The sequence below is a fragment of the Tamandua tetradactyla genome, chromosome 2 (assembly GCF_023851605.1).
Source record: "Tamandua tetradactyla isolate mTamTet1 chromosome 2, mTamTet1.pri, whole genome shotgun sequence".
NCBI lineage: Eukaryota > Metazoa > Chordata > Mammalia > Pilosa > Myrmecophagidae > Tamandua > Tamandua tetradactyla.
The window spans coordinates 192194018-192218797 of record NC_135328.1 but is presented as its reverse complement, the minus strand read 5'-3'; the positions used below and the strand labels follow the sequence as shown (position 1 = coordinate 192218797).

General features: G+C 40.2%; 1 protein-coding gene across 8 annotated transcripts in view; it reads left to right on the top strand.

Annotated features, from left to right (window-relative positions):
• The window catches only part of ZSCAN20 (zinc finger and SCAN domain containing 20), a 61459-nt gene extending 50388 nt beyond the window's left edge, over window positions 1-11071 (top strand). For 6 of the 8 annotated variants that reach the window (XM_077150399.1, XM_077150398.1, XM_077150394.1 and 3 more), the window contains 2 exons: window positions 1848-2276; window positions 4967-11071. In XM_077150399.1, coding sequence (XP_077006514.1) covers window positions 1848-2276; window positions 4967-6231 — 1694 coding nt within the window. In that variant the 3' untranslated portion in view covers window positions 6232-11071. The remainder of the gene's footprint in view (window positions 1-1847; window positions 2277-4966) is intronic. The other 2 variants (XM_077150396.1, XM_077150397.1) reach the window with 2 other exon arrangements.
• Window positions 11072-24780: the final 13709 nt, after the last annotated feature.

Sequence of the window (24780 nt, the reverse complement as noted above, 5' to 3'; positions counted from 1 at the left end):
TTGCCCCCTTTAAAAAAAATTTAATACAACAGTAATAGTGAACATCAAAAAATGAAAAAATTATTCAGAATCCTACTATCCAGGACAAACCGTTTCCATTTTGCTGTGTTCCATTCTTGTATTAGTTGTCATACAAACATCCCTTTTACATAACTATAATCATAATACATTAACCGCCACCCTCCCATTAGCACTACACCTTTGTGTGTAACTAGTTTTGAAGGTAGAGACTATGTCCTCTCTTTGCATCCAACATGCTTGCACAGTACCTGGTACAAAGTGAGCACTTGAAAAGTATTTGGTGAGCAGATGAATGAGTGCCTGTCTTAAGCTGTATCAGTAGTCAACAAGAGTCCTGACCCTGGATGGACCAAATTCTTGACCCTGGAGTTGGTCCACGTGTGTTCAACTCCTGGCTTTGCCACTTAATAGCTTTGTGACAGTGACAAGTCTTCATAGTCAGTGTCTCCATAGCATAGTCTTCATAATAGTCTGTTTTATTGGCTGCAGGGTGTTCTATTGATGGTTTACCATATTATCCTTGACCATTCCCCTATTGTTGACCTTGGGGTCAAGAATGCATGGTGTGTATTAGGAGGATAGCAAAGAACAGCTTGGCAAGAGTGAGGGTATGTATTATTTAGGAGTAAGTGATTAGGTCAGATAGCTTAATGGAACCAGATGTTTCAGGGCTTTTAAACATTAGGGAAAATGTTGGGTTTTGTTCTGTAGCCAGTATTGAATCACTTAAGGATCACAACTTTGAAGAATGGAGGAGAGGTGGGAGATACCATATGACCAGGTTTCCTGGATGCAGGAGAGTCAGCTAGGAGACTTCCATAGGAGAGAGAAATATACTCTGGGATCTTGGCTGCTTAAGACCAGACAAGTCTTACTGCATGCCTACTGTGTGCATGACCCCGAGACAGGGTCTGGAGAACATATTGGAAAGGTAAGACCATTCCTTCTTAAAGGCCATTTGGAGAGATGTACACATATGCTGTGGCAGGGGCCTGTGTTAATGTGGTATGTAATATATTTTGAGATTCTGGTATTATACATTCAATGGCTGTTGGCTCATGTAATGCTCACAACAACCTTATGAAGTAGGTAGGCATTATTCTCATTTTACAGCAGAGAAGCCACAGGCTCAGAGAAATTAAGTAGTATTTGCCTAAGGTTATTGATCCTTAATGTAATAGAGCCAGAATTTGAACCCAAGCCTTTCTAACTCAATACTGTATAGGCTTATGGTGGTTGTGGTAGTAGCTGAGTCTGCATAGGAGAGGTGAGGCAAACCCAGAATACCTCAGTTCCAAATGAGGTGTACCCTGAAGAGAAATTTGAAAGTGATCCAGGGAGATATCAGGTATCTTTGAGAGGAAACCCGAATACCTTGGAATATCCAGGAATTTGAAATTGATTTAATGAGTGCTTAATGTTTATTGTCTCTTAGGCAGAGATTTAGTTTTAGTAAGCAGAGGATATTTATTGAACAGATATAAAGATCTCTTAGATTCTAATTTCCCTTTCTCTGAACCAGTCAGCTGAAGCCCCAGGGTAGAGTCATCTGGTGTAATATGACCCCCTAAGCCCTTCCCTTCAGCTGAGAAATTAAATTTTAATTAGAAAGTCTTAGAAGGGAGTGGGGATGGGGAAGCTGTGGTTGTCTTTTCTAGGACCCTCCCTGAAAAGCAAGGGTATATTCTTTGATGATGATCCAGGCACCTGGACAGTTTCTGAGATGTCTGTGTTCTAGGTATTTATCAGGGCAGGTAACCCTGATCCCAGTTGACCTAGGCAGATCTCATTAAGTCTCACAGCTCTGAACTTTTCACTCTTGACAGCAGGTGTGCACTGGGGCTACGAGGAGACCAAGGCTTTCCTGACAATTCTCAGCGAGTCTCCATTCTCTGAAAAGCTTCGCACCTGTCACCAGAATAGCCAGGTGTACCGGGCCATTGCAGAGCGGCTGTGTGCACAGGGCTTCTTGAGGACATTGGAGCAGTGTCGCTACAGATTCAAAAACCTCCTTCGAAGTTACCGGAAAGCCAAGAGCAGCTACCCACCTGGGACATGCCCCTTTTATGAGGAGCTGGATTCTCTAATGAGGGCTCGAACTGCGGTCAGAGCCATAGGGACCTTCAAGGAGACCACAGGTATCCTCAGGACTGGGCAGAGCAGTACTGAGGCTGATAATCAGGAGGCCTGGGATGAGATGGCAGTTGTAGATGGCATCAGATCTCCAACCCCATGTCCTAAAACCCCAGACACTGGTAAGCCTGAGTAATTGAATGCGCACAGTCTGCAGGCACACAGAAAAAAAAAGAGCCAAGCTCACGTTTTGTCACTAAGCTGAAATAGGATTGAATAGGAAAATGTTTTTTCCTTTACTTCTGCCTAGTGTGATCCCCCATGAAACAAGCAGTCAGTTGGTCTAGATTTTTCTGGGCTGCATCTGGACATTATCGAGTACACTCAATCTCATATGATACAGAATATACCAAATACTGTTGACTGGAAGGAGGTGCTTGTTATTGAATAGTGAAAGAGAAGAATTAGCCAGGAAAGCTGGTTAGCTCTTTGCTTGGGCTGGGCCTCATTGCTCCGGTGGTGGAGTCATCATGTCCCAGGCTCTATTCCTCAGCCTTGTAGGTCAGAAATGCCAAAACTTGATCAATTTCATGTTAGCTGCATTTGTAAAATACACGTTCATCTTAATCACATTCACAAGCTGTAAAGCAGATATGAAAATAAATGCTGACTATTCCTACATACAGCAACTATTAAAGAAACTGAAAAAGAGATCAGTCTTCAATTAGAGATAAAAAATGAAGCCGGTCTGGTTCAGACTAAGGTACCCAGAGTACCAGGCAAAGGGTGATATTGTCTGTATTTTAGAACTTTACTTACTATATGAAACCAAGGGAAGAGAAGTTTTTTTTTTCTAATTTAACCTATCTGGCCAATTCAGTTAAACAGCCTAAACACATGGAATCTAGAATTGGGAATGAGGTCATGCAATTCTATATAGCTTAATGTAATACCCAGATATATTCCAGAGACAAACAATTTTAAACTATTGGCAAAATCCCTTCAGGGACGGAAGGAAAAATATGAAACTATTAAACTTTCCCACCTGGGAAATCCCTGATACTTTCTCAAACATAAGGAACTCCCAAGTTAATAGGCCAAGCCCTTGATCTTGAAGCTTGCTCTTATGAAACTTATTTCTGTAATGGGGAAGCTAAACCTACCTATTATTATGTTAAGAGTTACTTTCAGAGAACCTCTTTTGTTGCTCAGTTGTGGCTTCTCTCTCTCTCTAAGCCCAACTCTAGGTGAAATCATTACTCTCCACCGTATGTGGGTCATTAAGTCTCCCTGGCAATATGGGACATGACTCTCAGGGATAAAACTGACCCTGACACTGTATGATTGACAATGCTGACCTGACCAAAAGGGGGAAAAGAAATGTAACAAAATAAGGTACCAATGGCTAAGAAAGTCAAATGGAGGTGAGAGGCTATTCTGGAGGCTACTCTTATGCAAGATTCAGCTAGATATTGCTAATGGCCATGGTTTGCCAAACACCAACCTACATCATTCTTCTTAACTCTAAAGAATACCTAGGGCTCTAACTGAGACTCTATAAAAGTTTCATGCAGTAAGTTTACTTTTCTGAAACTTATAACGTTTAAGGAGTTCCTAGGATAGATAAATCTTGAAATTCAGAGGGGCTAGTCTCTCCAAGAATATCAACTAATCCCATCCCTCTATCCCATATTGTCGACACCCTTTTCAATGTGAAAAAGTCAGAATGGGCATTACCCAAAAGACCCCTGTAGATTGGGACTAGGATCAAAGGAGGAGGAAGAGTTGTAAAAAGAGGATAGAATTTAACAGATCAGTATGACTGCAGAATCACTATATTGATGTTTCTTTCAGTCTCTGGAGTTTTGGAGAGGCTAGACAGCCAAACCTGAAGTTGTGGAATGGTAACCCATACCAGACTTTGAAATCTGTTCTGTAATACTTGTTAAAATGCACTCTGAAAATTATTGCTCCTTTTTAAAATGATCTTTTGCTTTTTGTGTACAAAAAGTATATGTTATATTTTGGGTGGTGCGATGGTGGCTCAGGGGCAGAATTCTTGCCTGTCATGCGAGAGACCTGGGTTCAATTCCCATTGCCTGCCCATACAAAAAAGACAAGACAAGAAAAAAAAGTGTATGTTATATTTCACAATAAAAACGGTTTTTTAAAAAAGCACCAAGTCAAGTTAAAAAAAATAAAAGGTATCAGTGTCTAAGAGATTTCAAATAGAGTTGAGAGGCTATTCAGGAGGTTACTTTTATGCAAGCTTCAGTGAGATATTGCTAGTTGCCATGGTATGCCAAGCCCCAACCAATAGTATTCCTGTAAACCCTAAAGAATACCCAGGGCTGTATCTGAGACTCCATAAAAGTTTCACTCACTAAGTTTACTTTTCAGAAACCTAAAACCTCTAGATGGTTCCTAGGCCAGATAAGCCCTGAAACCCAGAGTTACCAGTCTCTCCAAGAGCATCAACCAGTTGCATCCCTTAGTCTATAATGTTGACATCCCTTTTCAAAATGAAGAAGTTAGAATGATCATTGCCTTAATATCCCTAAAGATTGGGAGAAGGAGGGATTGCAATACAGAAGATAGGATTTAACAAATGAGTGTGACTACTGAATCATTATATTGATATTTCTTTTTAGTCTCCTGTGCCTTAGAGGAGCTAGAAGGAAATATTAAAATTGTGGAGCTGTAACCCATACCATACTTTGAAATTTGTTTTATAACTACTTGTTAAAATGTACTTTGAAATTTATTGCTTTTTTGTATATATGTTATATTTCACAATAAAAAAATGTTAAAAAGCAAAACAAAAATGCTAACTAATGAATGAACAAAACTGCATTTCTGTTCTTTGTTTCAGGTTCTGAGATGAGGCATGAAGATGAAGACTATATTTCAGAGCAGGAAATTTTTGATAATTTGCCTGGAGCATTATCGGAATGCACTGCAGAAGATGTTCACCAATCCCATGATTGGGGGGAAGACAGTGAAAATGAAAATGAGGGTGAAGTGCAGTGGGGAAATCCCACACAGGAACAGTGGGAAAAAAATTCTTCTGAAGAGGAGTTAGAAAAACTTATCGATCACCAAGGCCTGTACCTGGCAGAGAAACCCTACAAGTGTGACATATGTGTGAAAAGCTTCAGTCGGAGCTCACACTTCATTGCCCACCAGCGGATCCACACAGGTGAGAAACCCTACAAATGCTTTGAATGTGGAAAAAGCTTTAGTGACCGCTCCAACCTCAATACCCACCAGAGAATCCACACTGGAGAGAAGCCCTACAAATGCCCTGAATGTGGGAAAAACTTTAGTGACCACTCTAATCTAGTCACTCACCAGAGAATCCACACAGGGGAAAAGCCCTACCAATGTGGGGGATGTTGGAAAAGCTTCAACCAGAGCTCAAACCTTCTGAAACATCAGAGAATCCACTTGGGAGGAAATTCTGACTGCTATAGTGAGTCCAGGAAAAGCTTTGGCCAACATCCATCCTTTAATGCTCACTGGAGGAATTCTATAGAGGAGAAATCTGAACAATCTCAAAGTGGAACCAGTATCAGTAAGAAATTGAATTCTCCTGGACTACACAGCATCAACTCAGGGGAAAAACTTTATCATTGTTTTGAATGTGGAAGAAGTTTCTCTAAGAGCTCTGCTCTCATTAGTCACCAAAGAATCCATATAGGAGAGAAACCGTATGAATGTGCTGAATGTGGGAAAAGCTTCAGTAAGAGCTCTACCCTGGCTAACCACCAGCGAACGCATACTGGTGAGAAGCCTTATAAGTGTGAAGACTGTGGGAAGTGCTTCAGTGAGCGCTCTAAACTGATCACACATCAGAGAGTGCATACAGGAGAGAAGCCCTACAAATGCCTCGTGTGTAGTAAATATTTCCGTGATCGTTCTAACCTCATTACCCACCAGAGGATTCACACGGGAGAGAAACCTTATAAGTGCAGAGAGTGTGGGAAATGCTTCAACCAGAGCTCCAGTCTTATTATTCACCAGAGAATCCACACTGGGGAAAAACCCTACAAATGTACTGAGTGTGGCAAAGACTTCAACAACAGCTCCCACTTTAGTGCCCACCGGAGAACTCATGTGGGAGTGAAAGCATCATAGGAGACATTCTCCTACAACATAAGACATATAAATGTATATTCCAATCTCCCAAGATCTTGAGACATGCTAGAAAGACACTTTCCCAATCTTAACATCCCATGGATGTTATCTTGGTATAATCCAGGTAATTTAGAAGTGAATTACAAATATTAAGGATCCTTATTTCAAGGCATGTTTCTCAATGTGATTTGTTTTTCACCCATACACAATCCCTGGCAGTCCTTACATTTGCTATTGTGAAGAACTTTATCAGTGTTTGAGCCAGACTGTTAACTTAGGGGGCCAGAAGTAACTCAGTGGTCTTGAGTGGTGATTCCAAACCTTTGCTGTGCCTTAACTGTCCATGTGCAAACATCATTCTCATACATGATAGTTTTCAGTTGTGGAGTATCATCATATAAGAACTTTGAGACTGGTGAGAGAGGAGCATAATTGAGGTCAGTGGTCTGAAACAGACCACCATGAGCTCAGCAAAGAGCAGAAACACCAGTAACATCAGCACTGAGTCATTATTAATAATAGCAGAAATACCCAGTATCTATTGAGCATTTGCTTTTTGGCAGGCTCAGCAGTAAGCACTTTATATACATCATCTTATTTAATCCTCTCAACAACCCCAAAATTTGGGTACTAGTATTCTCCCCATTTCTCAGAGGAGGAAATCAAGGCTTGACCAAGTTAACTAACTTACTTGAAGTCACACATCAAAAATGGCACAGCCAGGATTTAATCATACCTGTCTGCTTCCAGTGTCTGAGGTCCTTTTAATGCTATCCTGCATTCCTTTTCATATTAAGGTAGTGTATTGGGTACTAGGATCTCAAGGGATTTTATAGATCACATTTCCTGTTATAATTACTTCATGAATTTTCTTTTAACAAATATGGAAATCAGGAATCCTTAAAGATTAAAGGACTGGGGATATTCAGAATTGCCATAGTGCTTTGAGCAAGGCTGAGCTATATCAAAGCACTTGGTGTGAATTTCTATCTTTAAAATAGTATGGGTAGGAAACATAGGTGGGTTGAGATGAGGGAAAACATGTAGTTGAAGTGATATTTCTTGCATTGAGATACTGCTGTGGCTGAGGAAATGAATTTTCAGTTTCCCTTTTCTCCAGGGGGTCAGTCTTGCTTCTTGATATACTTGGTTAAGTCATATGTTAAGCCTTTTAGAAACCTGGGGTTCCTTGCCAGTGCTTACTCGTCTCTGCATATTTTACCTCCCTGACCCTTTCCATTTTGATATGGCAACAGCTTTGTTTCTGATCTCCATGCCAAGACTGAAGCAGAAGGGAGATGAAAGAAGTTGGTGTGAAGGATACTCTAGTGAGAGGCCTTTGAATACTGTCCTTCATTCCAGGTTCATGGCACCATCTTATCCTGGGCCTACCCAGAGATTTCTAAGGTTGGACATTAAGATCAGGCTTCCACACAGATGGGCTAAATCAAAATGATTAGTACAAGATGGTTTTTAAATGATTAGTACAAGATGGTTAATTTTAAATTAACATTTGGTCCTTCCAGAGTTTCTCCTTAGAATTGTTTAAAAATGTAGACCAAGGACTTGCGTTTCCATAGGATTTTAAAAAAATAATAATATTAATGAATACTATTAATTAATGAATTTAATGAATGGTTAAAACAACAAGCAAACCAATAAACAAAAACAAAAAACTAACATTTTATATATGACTGGTCATCTCCAGACACAGCATTTTTTAGTGAATATAAAAAAATAAATTTTCAGCGGGCCATGTTGGCTCAGCAGGCAGAGTTCTTGCCTGCCACGCCAGAGACCTGAATTTGATTTCCGGTGCCTGCCCAAGCAATAAATACCTAAATAAATGAATTTTATTGTTTTTATCTGCTTTTTCCTCAGCTTTTGACTACATGGATTCTTTCTAGGAAGCTTGAGTCCTTAAAAAAATTCCACAGCTATACCAGCTCCTACAATGCATATGAGTAAGGCTGAATTCCACTGCTATAGGGAAATAAACTTCTATCCTTGGGATTCTGAATAATTAGATTCTCAGGAACTTATAAAACAGATGCTTTCATTAGGATCCTTCTAATGGGGAAAATGTAGCTATTGTCCATTAAAACATGATCAAATTTGGTTAAAGGTACTTTTCAGGCAGTCTTCCAAGATACACCAAAAATGGGATGAACAAAACCAAATATAAAGCATTTTCAATCTTGCTTCCTGGAAATGAGAGGGCTCACTGGACAGGAAGTGTAAGGAGACTGTGTATCAACCTCGCCTTCAAAGCACAGTATTGGTGGGAGGGAAGCTAAATCTATCCAGTGCACACTTGCATTGAATGTACGCTAGTACTTACCTATCCCCATTTGAGGAAGTTAGAGTAAATTAAGTCACTGTGGACCAAGCCCCTCAAAACAAGGGGACATTAGGTGAACAAAGGCCACTGCCTGTGAATATAATCTCAATTCACCTAGGTCCTTTCTCGAACAACCATATGAATCTCCTGATTTAAGAGGCATCTCTGGCCAGGATAGAGGACAGAAGGAAAACATAACTTCAGGGTAGGGCAATGCCACACAGAGTTCAGAGGTTCTGAATTAGTCTATTGCAACATTCCAGTTAAAAGATGAGGGTCCAGACTAGAGCAGCAGCTACTTTGAAGAGGAGATACATTTGAGAGGTTTCATAGGCAGAATCAAGGACAACAGAGGATAGCTCGAATGCCATGAGTGAATGCACATATCATCATTCAGAATTGGATGCACAAGGAGGAGGGGCCGAATATTGTAAGTTGAATTTGAACTTGAGGTGTCTTAAGAGATATAAGGGTGATGATAGGCAGCAGTCATTTGGATATCTGGGCCTGAAGCTAGGGGAGAGATTAGAGAAGAGAGTTATCTGTATATGCCTGGTATTTAAAATCATGAAAAAGGGAGTGTGTAAAAATCAAAGAATAGTAGGCCTAGGACACAACTTGGGAAGCATCAAAATGTAGAGGAAAAAGTCCCTCGGAGATCTAGACCACACTCCACTCTCTTCAGCCCATCCCTACCCCCCATCATCTTTAGGACACTACCCCCATCAATGCTGACGTATGACTTTTCAATGTAGTTCTGAGTTTTCTGGAGCCTTCACTGTAGAAGTCAAGCTGAGCTCTGGGTACAAGTGCAAAGCCATTGTTACCTCTCCTGCCTGAGTACCACCCTTTTCCCTGCTCTCAGAAGTGTGCTAGTGTCTCATGTTTTCAGTGCAAGCTAGGACAGTGTGGGACAGGGCAGAAAACTGGGAGCTCAGATGGTCCCCCCTTCCCATCTACCTGACTCCTTTGGAAGTACTCTTTCAGGTGGCTTCAGTGTGTGATGCCTAACCTATCACCTGTCAGAGCATCAAGATATATCCCAGATGGTCTTGGCCCCACCAGCTTTGGACCTAGCTTTAGCCTGTCAGCCCGCCCTACATGATGTGCTCCAAGCTCCTCAAGCCTCCCACCCACTGTGCAGCCTCTCTGTTTATCCTTTCACACACGTTAACATGCACACTCAGTGATGCACAAACAAGCCTCCACACATCCCCAGGAAGGCTTACACATTCAGACTCATTACAGACTTAGTCCCACAAACATCCTCCCTTTGAAGGTGATTTTCTGATTGGGCTGGGATTACCCAGCTGCCTGGGGAGTCTTCTGAATGGAGTCAGCACCTAAAGTCAAAATTAATCTTATGAAGCATCCCCTTCAGTTTTGAAGATCTGATCCCACCTTACCTTTTGGCATCCCTTAACCCCCTTCCTGTAGCATCAAATATCAATCTTAAACACCTGCCACAACCTGCTAAAGAGATTAATGCTATATATATGTTGGAAGGTATGGGAGGGCTTTGCAAGAGAGATGTGATTCAAGCTGGGGTGATAAACATTTTAGTCTTTTTTATCCCCATAGCTCCCTACATAAGTATTCCCAGTAGCATGTCTTTAGTGCCATTATTCCCTCATCCTGACTTTAGGCAAACCTGTGTTAGTTTACTAGCTACTGGAATGCGATATACCAGAGGTGGAATAGCTTTTACAAAGGGGAATTTAATAAGTTTACAGTTCTAAGTAAGTGGAAGTGTCCAAATTAAGGCACCAACAAGAGGTTACCTTCACTCAAGAAACGCCGATTAGTATGGAACACCTTTGTCAGTTGGGAAGTGAAGTGGCTGGCATCTGTTGATTCCTTGCTCCTGGGCTTCATTGCTTTCAGTCTCTGTCCATGTGGAGGTTCCTCACTTTGCTTCTCTGGGGCTGGCTTTTATCTCTTGGTTTCCCTTGGCTCTCTCCAGGTTTTGGTTTGCTTAACATCTCATAGCAATATTTGCTATGTCCCAGCATCTCCAAACATTTGTCTCTCTGTTCTCCAAGTGTTGGTATCTGTGTCAGCTCTGTCCTGAAGTTTTTGTTGGCATTCTCTCAGCCTGCTCTGTTGCTTTTGTCATTTCTCCAAAATGTTTCCTCTTTTAAAGAATTCCAGTAAGCTGATTAAGACCCACCCATAATGGATGGAGTCACAGCTCCATCTAATCAAAAGCTAACACCCACAATTGGGCATGGCATATCTCCACAGAGATGATCTAATCAAAAGATTCCATCCTACATTACTGAATCAGAATTAAAAGAAACAGTTACCTCTACAAGATTGAGTCAAGATTAAAATATGGCTTTTCTGAGTTACATAATACTTTGAAACCAGTATACCTCTGAATGCACATTTTAGGGAGGGTTAAAGGCACTTTCCTTTCTCACCTCACTGTTGTTTCTCCATGTGTGCTGCAGCTGAACTGATGATCTCTTCCTCTCATTTCCCTCTGATTTAATCTCTCACCTGGTCCTTATCAGGAACTATTGGGGGCGGCCCTAGCAGGAGCTGTGCCCCAGGAACTCCATCCTGTGCTGCTTGAAGGAAGAGGTGGGGAGCTTAAGGGGCCCTTGTTCCCAGTATATAGTCAGTTCTCCCATTTCTTAAAGCCGAGAGCTTCTTTGCTCTGAGGGTCACTTGGTCAAGTCAAAGGCATTAGAATGGTAAAGAGCAGAATCTAATGAAATAATTTTGCTTAAATGCATTGTACAAGTAGAATAAGGATTTTACCCAAACATTGATTTTGTAATTGGTACTGTTAAAGTGCTTCTCTTTATAAGTGAAGATTATTCTGAATCTGTCTGTGGTTACAGTATACTTATTTGTAAAGTCACATTTATTTTTCACATCTCCACTGTAGGAAAATCCTTCATGGATGGGTCAGCTAGAGGGTGAGGGCCAAGGAAAACACTCTATCTCTGAGGTGAGTTTGGTCCTGGGATCTACATTATGGAATCATCTGAGCCCATCCTGGAGAGGCTTCAAGTGGGGGCTGACAGCTGTTGTAACTAAAATCTCTAGAGAATCTTTGGGGTTGAGTGTGGACTTCGGCGCGAGGTGACAAATGTGACATGGAGAAAAAAGGGGCCTTCTTGCTACTTCTGCATAGAACACAGCTTGGCTTCAGTGCTTTGGGGATTCATTGACCACAGAATACCTTCTGCATCTTTAGAGTCAGTGGAGGCCAGCAGGAGGTGGTTTGAGAGTGTATGTTGGAGGTAGTGGTGAGAAGCTTCTTTGAAAACCCTCTGTTGCAAATTTCATCTAGGGAGCCAGGGCAGAAGAGAATGCCTTTGTGGACTGCACTTGGTATATATGATATAGATGAGGTCCTCAACCCAACTCCACTCCTGAAGGTTCCCAGAAATAGATGGAGGAGGGAGTGCTCGAAGGGCTGTAATTCATGGTAAACCCTGGTATGTCCTAGGGAAACAGGAAACACAGGTATTATTTCCAGAGATCTCTGTTGCACAGCTAATTTCTTATGGAAGCTAGACATTTGCGATCAATTTTTGTTCTCTCTTAGTGACTGAAATGAAATTGGATTAAATATTGGTCACCAGCAGGCTTAGATTTAAGGTCCAATTCTAAGAACAGGTCCTATGGGTTTCAATTTGAGCATCAATCTCTGGCTTAATTTTATCTGGCTTTATCTTCACTTAACTATCCTTTACTATTTTACCCTGTGGTTTTATTTTGGGATTAAGATTAATAAATTATGCTAATTGCCCCTGAAAAGGAGCTTGGTTTTATATTTTGCATCTTCCTGGTTATACCAAAAGCATCCAAGAAGGAGGAGGGGAAATCAGTGAGGCACATTGAGGCCCTCAGGGAGGAGTGGGGCCCAGGATCTCTAGCTATTTGTGTTGTACTGGAACCTTTTTCATCACTGTGTATGGTTTTTCAGTCATGGGTAGTTATATACAACTTCAGGGACATTGTCTTTTTTGTTTTGTTTTATTGACAAATCTTCACACGCATACTTTCTTTACATGGTGCCCAATCAGTGGCTCGCAACATCATCACATAGTTGTGCATTCATTGTCACAGTCATCTTTCAGAACATTTGCATCACTTCAGAAAAAGAAACAAAAAGTAAAAAGAAAAACTCATACATGCCATACACCTTACCCCTCCCTCTCATTGACCACTAGTGTTTCCATCTACCCAATTTATTTTACTCTTTGTCTCCCCTATTATTTCTTTCTTTATTTTTATACATACTTTTTTACTCATCTGTCCATACCCTGGCTATAAGGAGCTTCAGACACAAGGTTCTCACAATCATACAGTCACACTGTAAATGTTGTATCATTATACAATAATCTTCAAGAATCTAGGCTACCCAACCAAAGCAATAGGCCTTAAGCCCCAATCTTGGGGTTTGTTCATATGAAACTTAACTCCGCAAAGGATAGTCTAAGCCTACTTAGAATTAGACCTAAGAGTCATCTCCAAGAGAACCTCTTTTGTTGCCCAGATGTGACCTCTCTCTCCAGCCAACACAACAGGCAAACTCTCTGCCCTCCCCCTGTCTACGTGGGACATGACTCCCAGGGGTGTGAACCTTCCTGGCAACATGGGACAGAATTCCTAAAATGAGCTGGGACTCAGCACCAAGGGATTGAGAAAACCTTCTCGACCGAAAAGGGAAAGAGAGAAATGGGACAAAATTAAGTGTCAATGGCTGAGAGATTCCAAACAGAGTCGAGAGGTTATCCTGGAGGTTATTCTTACACATTAAACAGATACCACCTTTTTAGTTAAGGCATAACAGAGAGGCTGGAGGGAACTGCCTGAAAATGTAGAGCTGTGTTCCAGTAGCCATGTTTCTTGAAGATAATTGTATAATGATATAGCTTTCGCAATGTGACTGTGTGATTGTGAAAACCTTGTGTCTAATGCTTCTTTTATCTACCTTATGGACAGATGAGTAAAATATATAGATTAAAAATAAATAATAAGGGGAACAAATGTCAAAACAAATTGAGTAGATTGAAATGCTAGTGATCAATGAATGGGGGGGTAAGGGGTATGGTATGTATGAATTTTTGTTTCTTTTTTCTTTGTATTTTCCTGAATTGATGAAAATGTTCTAAGAAATGATCATGATGATGAATATACAACCATGTGATGAAAAAAAGAATGTTCATATTGTATGTTGATTGGTTTTAATAAAAATTTTTAAAATTAAAAATTAAAAAAAAAAAGAATCTAGGCTACCAAAAAAAAAAAAAGAGCTAAAGGAAAAAAAAGAATCTAAGTTACTGGAACACAGCTCAGCAGTTTCAGGTACTTCCCCTTAGCCATTCCAATATGCCATACACTAAAAAGGGATATCTATGTAATACATAAGAACCTCCAGGATAACCTCTTGACTCTGAAATCTCTCAGCCACTGAGACTTTGTCTCATTTCTCTCTTCCCACTTTTGGTCAAGAGGCTTTCTGAAGCTCTTGGATGGGTCCTGGCTTATCCCAGGCTTTCTGTGCCAAGTTGCCAGGGAGATTTATACCCCTGGGAGTCATGTCCCATGTAGGAGGGAAGGCACTGAGTTCACATGCTGAATTTGCTGAGAAAGAGAGGCCACATCTGAGCAACAAAAGACTCTGGGGGTGACTCTTAGGCATAATTTTAAGTAGGTTTAATCAATCCTTTGCAAGAATAAGTTTCATAGGGGCAAACCCCAAGATTAAGGGCTCGGCCTATTGATTTGGTTGTTTCCATTGCTTTTGAGAGTATTAGAGATTATCCAAATGGGGAAGCTGAATATTTCCTCCTTTCTCCCCATTCCCCCAAGAAGACTTTGCAAATTCTTTATTCACTGCCGAAATTGCTCTGGGATTTATTGGGGTATCGCACTAACCTGGACAAACCAACAAAATCTCACTCCCTATTCAAGATTCCATGTACTTATGCTGTTCAACTTAACTGACCATAAAAGTTAAATTAGGGACTGTACTACCCAAAATATAAATTTTGCACCAAATAAACATCTCTCCCTTTGGTCTCACCCAGAATTTGGTTTTAAAATATGGATGATAGCATCCTTTACCCAGTCTTCTAGTATACCTTCATTCATGTCTCTGGTTTAAGTCTGATCACTTTTTCAACTTTTTAAACAGTTCCAGTATGGGGTATTGCTCACTTTCATAGCTTCAGAGCTCTAACTCTGATTCTCAGGTGTCACATAAGTACCCAAAGTTTTTGGGAAAGACCATGTTATATACAAACAGCTCAATATCTCAGAATTTATAATGAACAGTTATATCTCATGAATCTATGTGATGGCTGTAAGAGCTTACAGTCTAGGACCCTTTACAATAAGCCCCAATCTGATACTCCATGCTCTCGACTTTAGTTTGATATTATAGTTAGTCCATATGATTGAAGCATGATAATATTTGTCTTTTTTTCCTGATATTTCATTCAACATGCAACTCTTAAGTTTCTTTCATCTAGTTGCATGCCTTACAACTTCATCCCTTCTTGTGGCCGCTCAGTAGTCCATTATATGTATACATCATAGTTTTCCTTTCCATTCCTCAATCATTGTACCCTTAGGCCATCTTTATTCATTGTGGATCAGGAACACTGCCACCATAAACACTAGAGTGCAAATGTCCATTAAGGGACATTGTCTTTTGCCCTTAACAAATGATTCTTTGTTCTATTAGCCTTTTCCACGCATCTAGTTTGAGCATAATCCCTGGGATCTCTGTGCTAGAAAATCAACCTCAGTTTTCTGGGATGGATGAATAATATAAGGATGATTATAAATGGAAAGAAGGGAAGGACTTCCTGAAAGGTTGAATTTTACCTCTTCTTACTTCCTTCCTAGTTCAGGAACAGAGCTGACACAGTTGGTACTTGAGAAGGAGGGAGAGCTGCAGATTCTTTCCCCTCTTTGCTTAAGCTGTACCCCTCCTACTGGTGACATTCCGAAGACTTGGTAGCTGAAGGTTGAAGTTTCCTAATAAAATTTCACTCTTTTATCATTGTTGTATAGGATATGAGCATCTCTCTACCTTTTAGACCTTTTTGTCCTCCTCGACTTCTAATCGTAAATCAGTAAAAAGAGATCTTTCAGAGTTTGGCATGGATTTGATCAGAATCCATTGGAAACCTGCTTATTCCTGTAGGAGTCAGAATCTAAAGTCTAGGGAGTCCATAGTGATTGCAATGGACTAATATTTTACATGTCTTGTGACAAAGATGAGATCTGGGAAGAAATGAATCCTGGTCTCCTTGGAGGAGCAAACTCTGGGTATTATATATGTCTTTTTATGAAACATTCTTTCTAGCAGTTGGTCCAATAATTACCAGATCCACAGAGCCTAACTTCCTGGAAGATAGTAGAGAAGCTATGGACTCTACCTTGTCCAAACTTGTGTTGTTAGCCATGGTTTGACCACAGGTACAGAGGTCAGTTACAAATGTCGGGGTCCATTAAATCTGGCCAGCCCAATCAGGCTAGGAATAAGAACTTTGTTAATCTGAAGTTCTATCTATCTATCTAGTCTAAACTAGATAGCAAGAGAGCTGGTCAAAGCCAGTATGACAGTGAAAACCCTACCTGAAGTAGGTTTCCTTGTGAGCTGGGTGCCAGCTATCTGTTGGCTCCATGTCAGGAGGCTGCTGGGTGCCCACATTGCTGGAAGTTCTCAGCTGAACCAGGAATCCCACTGGCAAGAGCACCTAATCCCCAGCTAGGCAGTGGAAATCATAAGGTGTAATGGGGCTCTTTTGGGTTGAGGTCCAAAGAGGAGGAATTAAAGACCTGAGACTTACAGGGCTCAAGGAGCTTAAGGAAGGACAGAGTCAGGGGCAAAGGAAGGATTGAAGGAAGAAGGAGAACGAAGTAGGAAAGGGTGGTGGGTGGATAGGGAGGGAAAAGAAACAGAAAAAGAAAGAGAAGGAGCAAAGGGGCATGTAGGGGAGGAGACAACAAAGATTGGGAGATAGGAAGGATGGGAGGTAGAAATAGGGGTCTGCTGTTCTAAGTGTCTAGTGAGTAAGTTAGGCAGAAGCCAGGATGTGAGGGAAGAGCGGATGTAGCTAGAGTAGACAGAACTGGACCAGGTGGAGGGGGAACTGAAGCAAGAAAAACAGGAGGTGGTTTCCTCATGCTTCCCAATTGAAAATGGGGGTCTGAGCAAATTGGTTCAATACGCTATATCCTTTCCCTGTTCCACTCTCCTGTGACCTGGATGCCATATTAACTAAGAACAAGAATTTAAGACCTATGCTGCCCAATATAGTAGCCACTAGCTACATGTGCTTTTGAGCACTCAAAATATGGCTAGTCTGAAATGAGGTGTGTTGTAAGTATAAGATACATGCTGGATTTTGAAGATTCATGTGAGAAAAAGTAAAATATCTCAGTGTTTTTTATATTGGATATGGTGAAATCATAATATTTTGGATATATTGGATTAAATAAAATATTAAAATTTCACCTGTGTGGTAGATTGACTCATGTACCTCAATTTAGATATGCTCTTAATCTTAATTTGCATTCCTGTAGATGTGACCAGTGTAAATAGGACCTCTTAAAGATGCTACTTTTAGTTAAGGGGTGGCCCAGCTGAATGAGGGTGGGTCTCAATCCATATTACTGGATTGAGAAAAAGACGAAACAAAAAGAAGAAACTGGAAACCAGGAATTGGAGAAGGTCACACAGAAAGTAACTGGAAGTCAGTGGAGACCTGGAAGCCAGTGGAAACCAGAGGAGCTGAAGAAAGGAACCATGAAACGTAAGGTAGAGATAAAAATCAAGGAATCCCAAGGAATTCTGGCAACCAGCACCAGATTGCTACAGATTTGGAGAAAGCAAGCCTTGCTGCTATTTTGATTTTGGGTGTCTTCTATCCTCAAAAATGTGAACCAATAAATTCCCATTGTTTAATTCAACCCATTGTTTGGGATTTGTCATAGCAGCCTGACAAACTAAGACAATCTGTTCTTTTTACTTTTTAATGTGGCTACTAGAAAATTTTAAATTACACATGTGCTTTGCATTACATTTCTATTTAGACATCATGTCCTAGGGCATTTGAATAAGAAAAAAACCTTGAAAGCCTCATTTTATAGATGAGGAGATTAAATCCTACGGACGTATTTATGGTCACTAGGCAAATGTAGCTGCACTTAGACTAGGATCTAGGTCTGCTGATCCCCAGCTCAAACTGACCAGACACAGCAAGACTTGTGCAGAAGCTTAGGATGTAGCTGCCATCCTAGTATCACAGACGCATGGTAGGTGTGGCTGCTGCCTCCACATGTCTCTTATCTCAAGCCCAGTACTTTCAATGGCCCCATTATTGCTCTTGTAGGAACAGCTACTGAATGATGAGTCATGTACATAAGATAAAAGAAATGCTAATCTGACCCGTTCAGCTGACTGTAATTGATCAAAGAGCTGATTCTGGGTGTTGGGAATTGGGGAAGAAGGCTCTGAAACAGGAAAAAGGTGAAAGAGAAAAGTCAAAATTACAATCTTCATCTACTTGTAACACCAGCTTTCAAAGCTCTTTCAGATTTTATCTCATTGAAAGCTAATGTGAAGTTTTGAAGTGAAGATATTATGTTCACTTCAGATAAAGAAACTGAGATGTAGAAAGGAAACAGATGTCCAGAAGTACACGATCCAATGAACCTGTAGAAATATCAGATGCCTTTCAACTAGGCTTTCTGACTGGTGGTTTGGTGTTCTTTCTACTGAATGCTCAAAAGCCAAGTGGCTAGGATAAAGCAGGTTAACATAAGAATCAAGGACCACAGTTGTGCACCTTTCTCACTTTCCTGGCCCCCATGAAGAAATAGATTCTTGTGTGCAAGTCAGGGTGCCTCAACATTGATCAGTCTCTGTGGGATTCTAGGGTATGGAAGAGGGCACATGGATGGATATTGTTGCCCACCCCAGATTTCCAGGGCAATAATTCCCCATTCTGTCTGACTTGTATACTATGTCAGGGCAAAAGTCCACCACAATTCCACTACCTGAGTGCTGAATGACCTGACTCAGTTCTTTTGTTCCTTGCTCATTGCTGTGGCTGCTTCTTCAGGGAGCTACTGCTCCTTATCCTCTCCTAGAGTTTCTCTTGCTGTCCAGAGAAAAATATTTATCTATAGCTGAATTCTATGAGACAAAAATACCCAGCATCAGGACTACCTTCACCACATTGCTGATTCATTGATCATGCCCTCATAATGCTCTGGGTGCTACTTCTTCCTTGACCCACCCTCTTCAGACTTTTCCCCTCCCCAACAACCTGTCCATCCAGCCCTTTTGAAATCCTGCACCACAACTAACCAACCCCCCATCACTTCCATGTGTTCACTTTCCTGCACCACCTGGCCTGATTGAAACCTGGCTTTCTCCTGAGGATCCTGCTTCCCAGGCAATCATCCTCTCAAATAGAGGCTCCTCGTTCTCTCACTGCCGAAGTTCCTCTTGGTGGAGAGGCAGGATTGCTGTTCTCACTTCTTGCTGCTGCCTCCACGCTGTTACTCATTCATTTCACCAATTGTTGAGAGCTAATAGCTATAAAGGCTAACATTTATTAAGTACCTTAGAGCCAGGCACTTTCCTGAGGTCCTTACATGGATGACATAATTTCAGCTTTATCACAACTAAATTAGGTAATATTGTTACCATCCCCATTTTAAAATGGAACCACAGAGGTTCAGGTTAATAATCTGCCTCAGGTCACACATCTAGTTAAGTGGTGATGTCCAGATTCCAGCTCAGGTAGTTTGGCTTCAGGGCTGGCACTCTTCATCACTAAACTCTGCCATCAGATCCTATGAAAGCCCCTGCTTCTTGGATTGTATTGCCATTCACTTAGTTCTTCCAATAGCCCTGTCTGGGTCAGCTCCCACCTCGTGGACCTTCTCCTGCATTCACGAAAAGTTTCTCCCTTCGCTGGCAGTCTTTCTCTGCACCCCAACCCACTCATCTTTCAGATATCAACTTAATTGTTGCCGAAAGGTGTTTCTTAATTCCTGTCCCAACCGATGTTACTCAATTGCTGCTGTTTTTCCTGAGGACACTCAGCACAGTCTGTTAATACATGTTTATTGTTAGTATATGTGGTTGCCTTCCCCCTTCCTAAGAAGACTGCCATTTCTGTTTAGGTAACTAAAGCCCTGTGCCTCAGAGGTACTCCTGTTCCCAGTTCCAGGCATGGACCTGCTTTGTCCAAAGGTAAGATCCCAGTCTCCTTGGCCCATTCTCCATCTAGAAACTAATCAGAGATGACATTCCCACAGTGGGAATGATTCAGGAATGGGTAACCCTATTTAAGCCAATGAGATGATATAACAGGTTGGAGGTTGGATTAAAAAATTAGTTTCCTTACTCTTTAAGAAAGAGCCAAAATACTCCTTTTGGACATGGTGTATGGATATGAACCTGGGACTGTGACAACCATTTTTACTACCTTGAGAAAAGGCTGCCTGGAGCCAAAGCCACACCCAGAGAGCATAGCTGAAGGAATCCAGAGGAATGGAGCTTTAGATTCTGATTTAGCAAATCCCAAAGCCCACTTGGAATTCAGACTTCTTGATGTGCCAATAAATTGTTTTGGTAAGTCCATTTAAGCTGGATTTCCTCTCATATGCTGTTAAGAGAAATATACCAATTACCTTCAGTCTCTGTTCCCCTCTGTTTCTCTATCTTTGCTGTCTTCATATCCGTCCTACCCAGCTAAGGTACCATATCTAGAATTTCAACCATTCTTAACAATATCCTTGCATTTCTTTCCTTTTTTTTCTTTTATTTCTTGTGGTCACTGTTTTATTTTTATTTTTTTTAAATATAATAACATACAAACTCGCACATTCTTAACCGTATGATCATTCCATTCTTGGTATATAATCAATAACTCACAATATCAATATCATCACATAGTTGTATATTCATCACCATGATCATTTCTTTTTTTTAAAAGAATATGTTTTATTGCTTTTGTTTCTAATTAAAAAAACAATATTGTTCTAGTTTGCTAGCTGCCGGAATGCAACACACCAGAGACGGATTGGCTTTTAATAAAAGGGGATTTATTTTGTTGGTTCTTCAGAGGAAAGGCAGCTAACTTTCCACTGAGGCTCTTTTCTTACGTGGAAGGCACAGGATGGTCTCTGCTGGTCTTCTCTCCAGGCCCCTGGGTTCCAACAACTTTCCCCGGGGTGACTTTTCCAAAGGCCTGGGCTGAGCTGCAAGTGCTGAGATGAGAAATGCCGAGCTGCTAGACTGTGCTACATTGCGTTCTCTCATTTAAGCACAAGCCAATTAAGTTAAACGTCACTCATTGCAGCAGACACGCCTCCTAGCCGACTGCGGATGTAATTAGCAACAGATGAGATTCACCTACCATTGGCTCATGTCCACAGCAACAGAACTAGGTGCTTTCACCTGGCCAAGTTGACAACTGAATCTAACTACCACAAATATATATGCCTAGAATGTAAGCTCTTAAAGCAGTCATGTTATTTAGTTCAGAGTGCTAATTATTACTTCTGGATCTTGAGGGGCTGTTTTATATATGTATAACCTGGTATTTAGAGATAAGAACAAAGCCAGTCAGGTCAGGATTAAGGTAGTTCAGAATATAGAATACAGAAGTTATGTATTTTAAAACTTCATCTATTCTTTGAGACTGTGTTGGTTTGAAAATATTATGTACCCCAGAAAAGTCATGTTTTAATCCTGATTTAATTTTGTGGAGGCAGCAGTTCCTTTTAATCTTGATTCAATACTGTAGGTTAGAAACTTTTGATTAGAATATCTCCACAGAGATGTGACACCCAATTGTGGTGTGACCTCTTGATTAGCTGGAGATGTGACTCTGCCCATTGTAGGTGTGTCTTGATTAGTTTACTGGAATCCTTTAAAAGAGAAAACATTTTGGAAAGAGTCAGAACTGACTGAGCCAACAGAAACTTCAGAGCAGACACAGATGCCAACATGTGGAGAACAGAGACAGCAATGTTTGGAGATGCTTGGAGCCCAGCAGGCATTGCCATGCAATGTTAAGCAAGCCAGAACCAGGAAAGAGCCAAGGGAAGCCAAGAGATGAAAACCAGCCCCAAAGAAGCAAAATGAGGAGCCCCTAGAGGAGCAGAGGCTGAAAGCAACAGAGCCCAGAAGCAAGGGACTAGCAGATGCCAGCCATGTGACCACACAGCTAACTGAAGTGTTTCTGAACCATTGGCTTTTCTTTTTTTTCTTTTTAAATTTTTATTTTATTTATTAAACATACCAGGGGCGGGCCGCGGTGGCTCAGCGGGCAAAGTGCTTGCCTGCTATGCCGGAGGACCTCGGTTCGATTCCCGGCCCCAGCCCATGTAACAAATACGGAGAAACAGAATACAATAAAAACAAGAAAATGTTTCCCTTTCTTCCTTCCTTCCTTCCTTCTCTCTGTCTTTCCTTTAAAAAAAAACAAAAAAAAAAACAAAAAAAAAAAACATACCAACATACAAACACAAACATTCTTACCATATGATCATTCCATTTGTTACTCATAATATCATCACATAGTTGTATATTCATCATCATGATCATTTCTTAGAATGTTTGCATCAACTCAGAAAAAGAAATAAAAAGAAAAAAGAAAAAAATTCCTACATACTATACTCCTTACCCCTCCCTCTCATTGATTGCTAGTATTTCCATCTACCCAATATATTTTAGCCTTTGTTTTCCCTATTTTTTTTCTATAGCCCTTATCACTCCCTTTCATTGATCACTAACATTTCACTCTACTAAATTTATTTTAACATTTGTTCCCCCTATTGTTTATTTATTTTTAATCCATATGTTTTACTCATCTGTCCATACTGTAAATAAAAGGAGCATCAGACTCAAGGTTTTCACAATCACACAGTCACATTGCAAAAGCTATATCATTATATAGTCATCTTTAAGAAACATGGCTACTGGAACACAACTCTACATTTTCAGGCACTTCCCTCCAGCCTCTCCAATATACCTTAACTAAAAAGGCGATGTCTATTTAACGCGTAAGAATAACTTCCAGTATAACCTCTTGACTCTGTTTGAAATCTCTCAGCCATTGATACTTTATTTTGTCTCATTTCTGTCTCCCCCCCTTTGGTCAAGAAGGTTTCCTCAACCCCTTGGTGCTGAGTCCCAGCTCATTCTAGGATTTCCATCCCACATTGCCAGGAAGGTTCATACTTCTGGGAGTCATGTCCCACGTAGAGAGGGGGAGGGCAGTGAGTTTGCTTGTTGTGTGGCCTGAGAGAGAGAGGCCACATCTGAGCAACAAAAGAGGTTCTCTTGGGGGTAACTCTTAGGCCTAATTTTAGGTAGACTTAGCCTATATGAACAAACCCCAAGATTGAGGGCTCAGCCTATTGCTTTGGTTGACCCCACTGCTTGTGAGAATATCAAGAATTCTCCACTTGGGAAAGTTGAATTTTCCCCCTTTCTCACCATTCCCCCAAGGGGACTTTGCAAATACTTTTTTATTCACTGTTCAAATCACTCTGGGATTTATCAAGTTCTGGACAAACTTATAAATATCATGCCTTACTCAAGGTTCCATGTACTTATGGTGTTCAATTAAACTGTCCACATAAGTTATATTAGGAAATGCACTAGTCAAATTATAAATTTTGTACCAAATAAACATTTTTTGCTTTAGTCTTACACATAAGTTAAAGTTTTAAAATATGAATTACCATCTATTTTCAACACCCTGCAACACTGACATTCCTTTGTTCTTCCTCATCTTGCATTTCTTGCTATTGTGTTTTGTTACATCTGGGTCACATAATCTTAACCATGAAAATCCAGTAATTTAAACTCTGTTACCAGCATTCACGGTTGTCAACTTTTGCTGGAAAAAAAATCACATAATCAGAGAGATTTATACCATAATAAATTCATGGTCAATTACGTCCTAAACAATGTCCAACAATCATCTTATAATGTTGTTCATGGCAGCAATATGATAAATCATTTCATAATCAAAACATCCAATAAAGGGAGTGGTGATATAAATTACTATACAAACAGGCAATGGAAAACTAAGAAGCCGTTTAAAATGTGAAATAAAAAAATACATATACACAACAGCATGTAAAAATGCCCATAAAGAATTGTCAGCTGAGAGGAGCAATATTACAAAATAGTGTGTGGGTGCAAAAGCACTCTGAAAGTGTTACAGTGGTAATCGTGGAGTGCTGGAATTATAGATTTTTATGGTGTTCTTTGTAATTTTTACATAATGCTTAATATTAATTTTATTTTAAAATTCAAGATTATTTACATTTCTATGATATAAAAGCATGGAACCATACATAGGTGGCCCAGAGTCCTTGTCAGAGTCCTAAAAATCTCCCAACTTCCCTCTCCAACCCTCCTCCCACCCCTGCACCTACATGGCATCTGGGCCTGTGCAGAGTTTTCAGGTAGGGCCAGGCAGACTCAGACCTACTACCAATTGTAATGGTAATGCAATCCAGAAGGTTCAATTCAATGGCCACAGGAGATTTTAATGTATGTTCATATTTTTGTTGCAGAGAAATATGATTGATAGGTTGAGCAATAAAAGACTTTCATGCGTAAAAGGTAATTCGTATGTCATAAATGTAATGTATATATGAGATATGTATAACAATATGTGTATATATATTATATAATATTAAGGTAAAATTCAGTAGGAGAAATAAAATGAAAATATGAGCTCAAAGGAAAAAAGCGAACAATCTTAAATTTCTGAGTATTAAAGAAAATTGTTCACATATTTTAATTTTTAAAATTTATTTCGAGTCTTGATTATGAACAATTGCAGGCATATAGTAATTAAAAAACAGTGCACTGAATGCCTGTGTATCCACCCCTACATTCAACAACTGTTGACATTTTGCCACATATACTTTATCTCTCCAATATATATATATATATTTTGTTGAACCTTCTCAGAGTAAGTTGTAGACATCATGATTCTTCATCTCTAAATACTTAAGCTTTCATTTGCTAAAGTTCAGGATTTTTCCCCCCTACATAACTACAATATCATCATACCTGAGAATTAATAATGCTTCCAAATTTTCAAATATATGACACCAGTCCTTATTAAAATTTCCCAATTCTATATTCAAATTTGTCCAATCAAAATGTCTTTTATTGCTTTTTT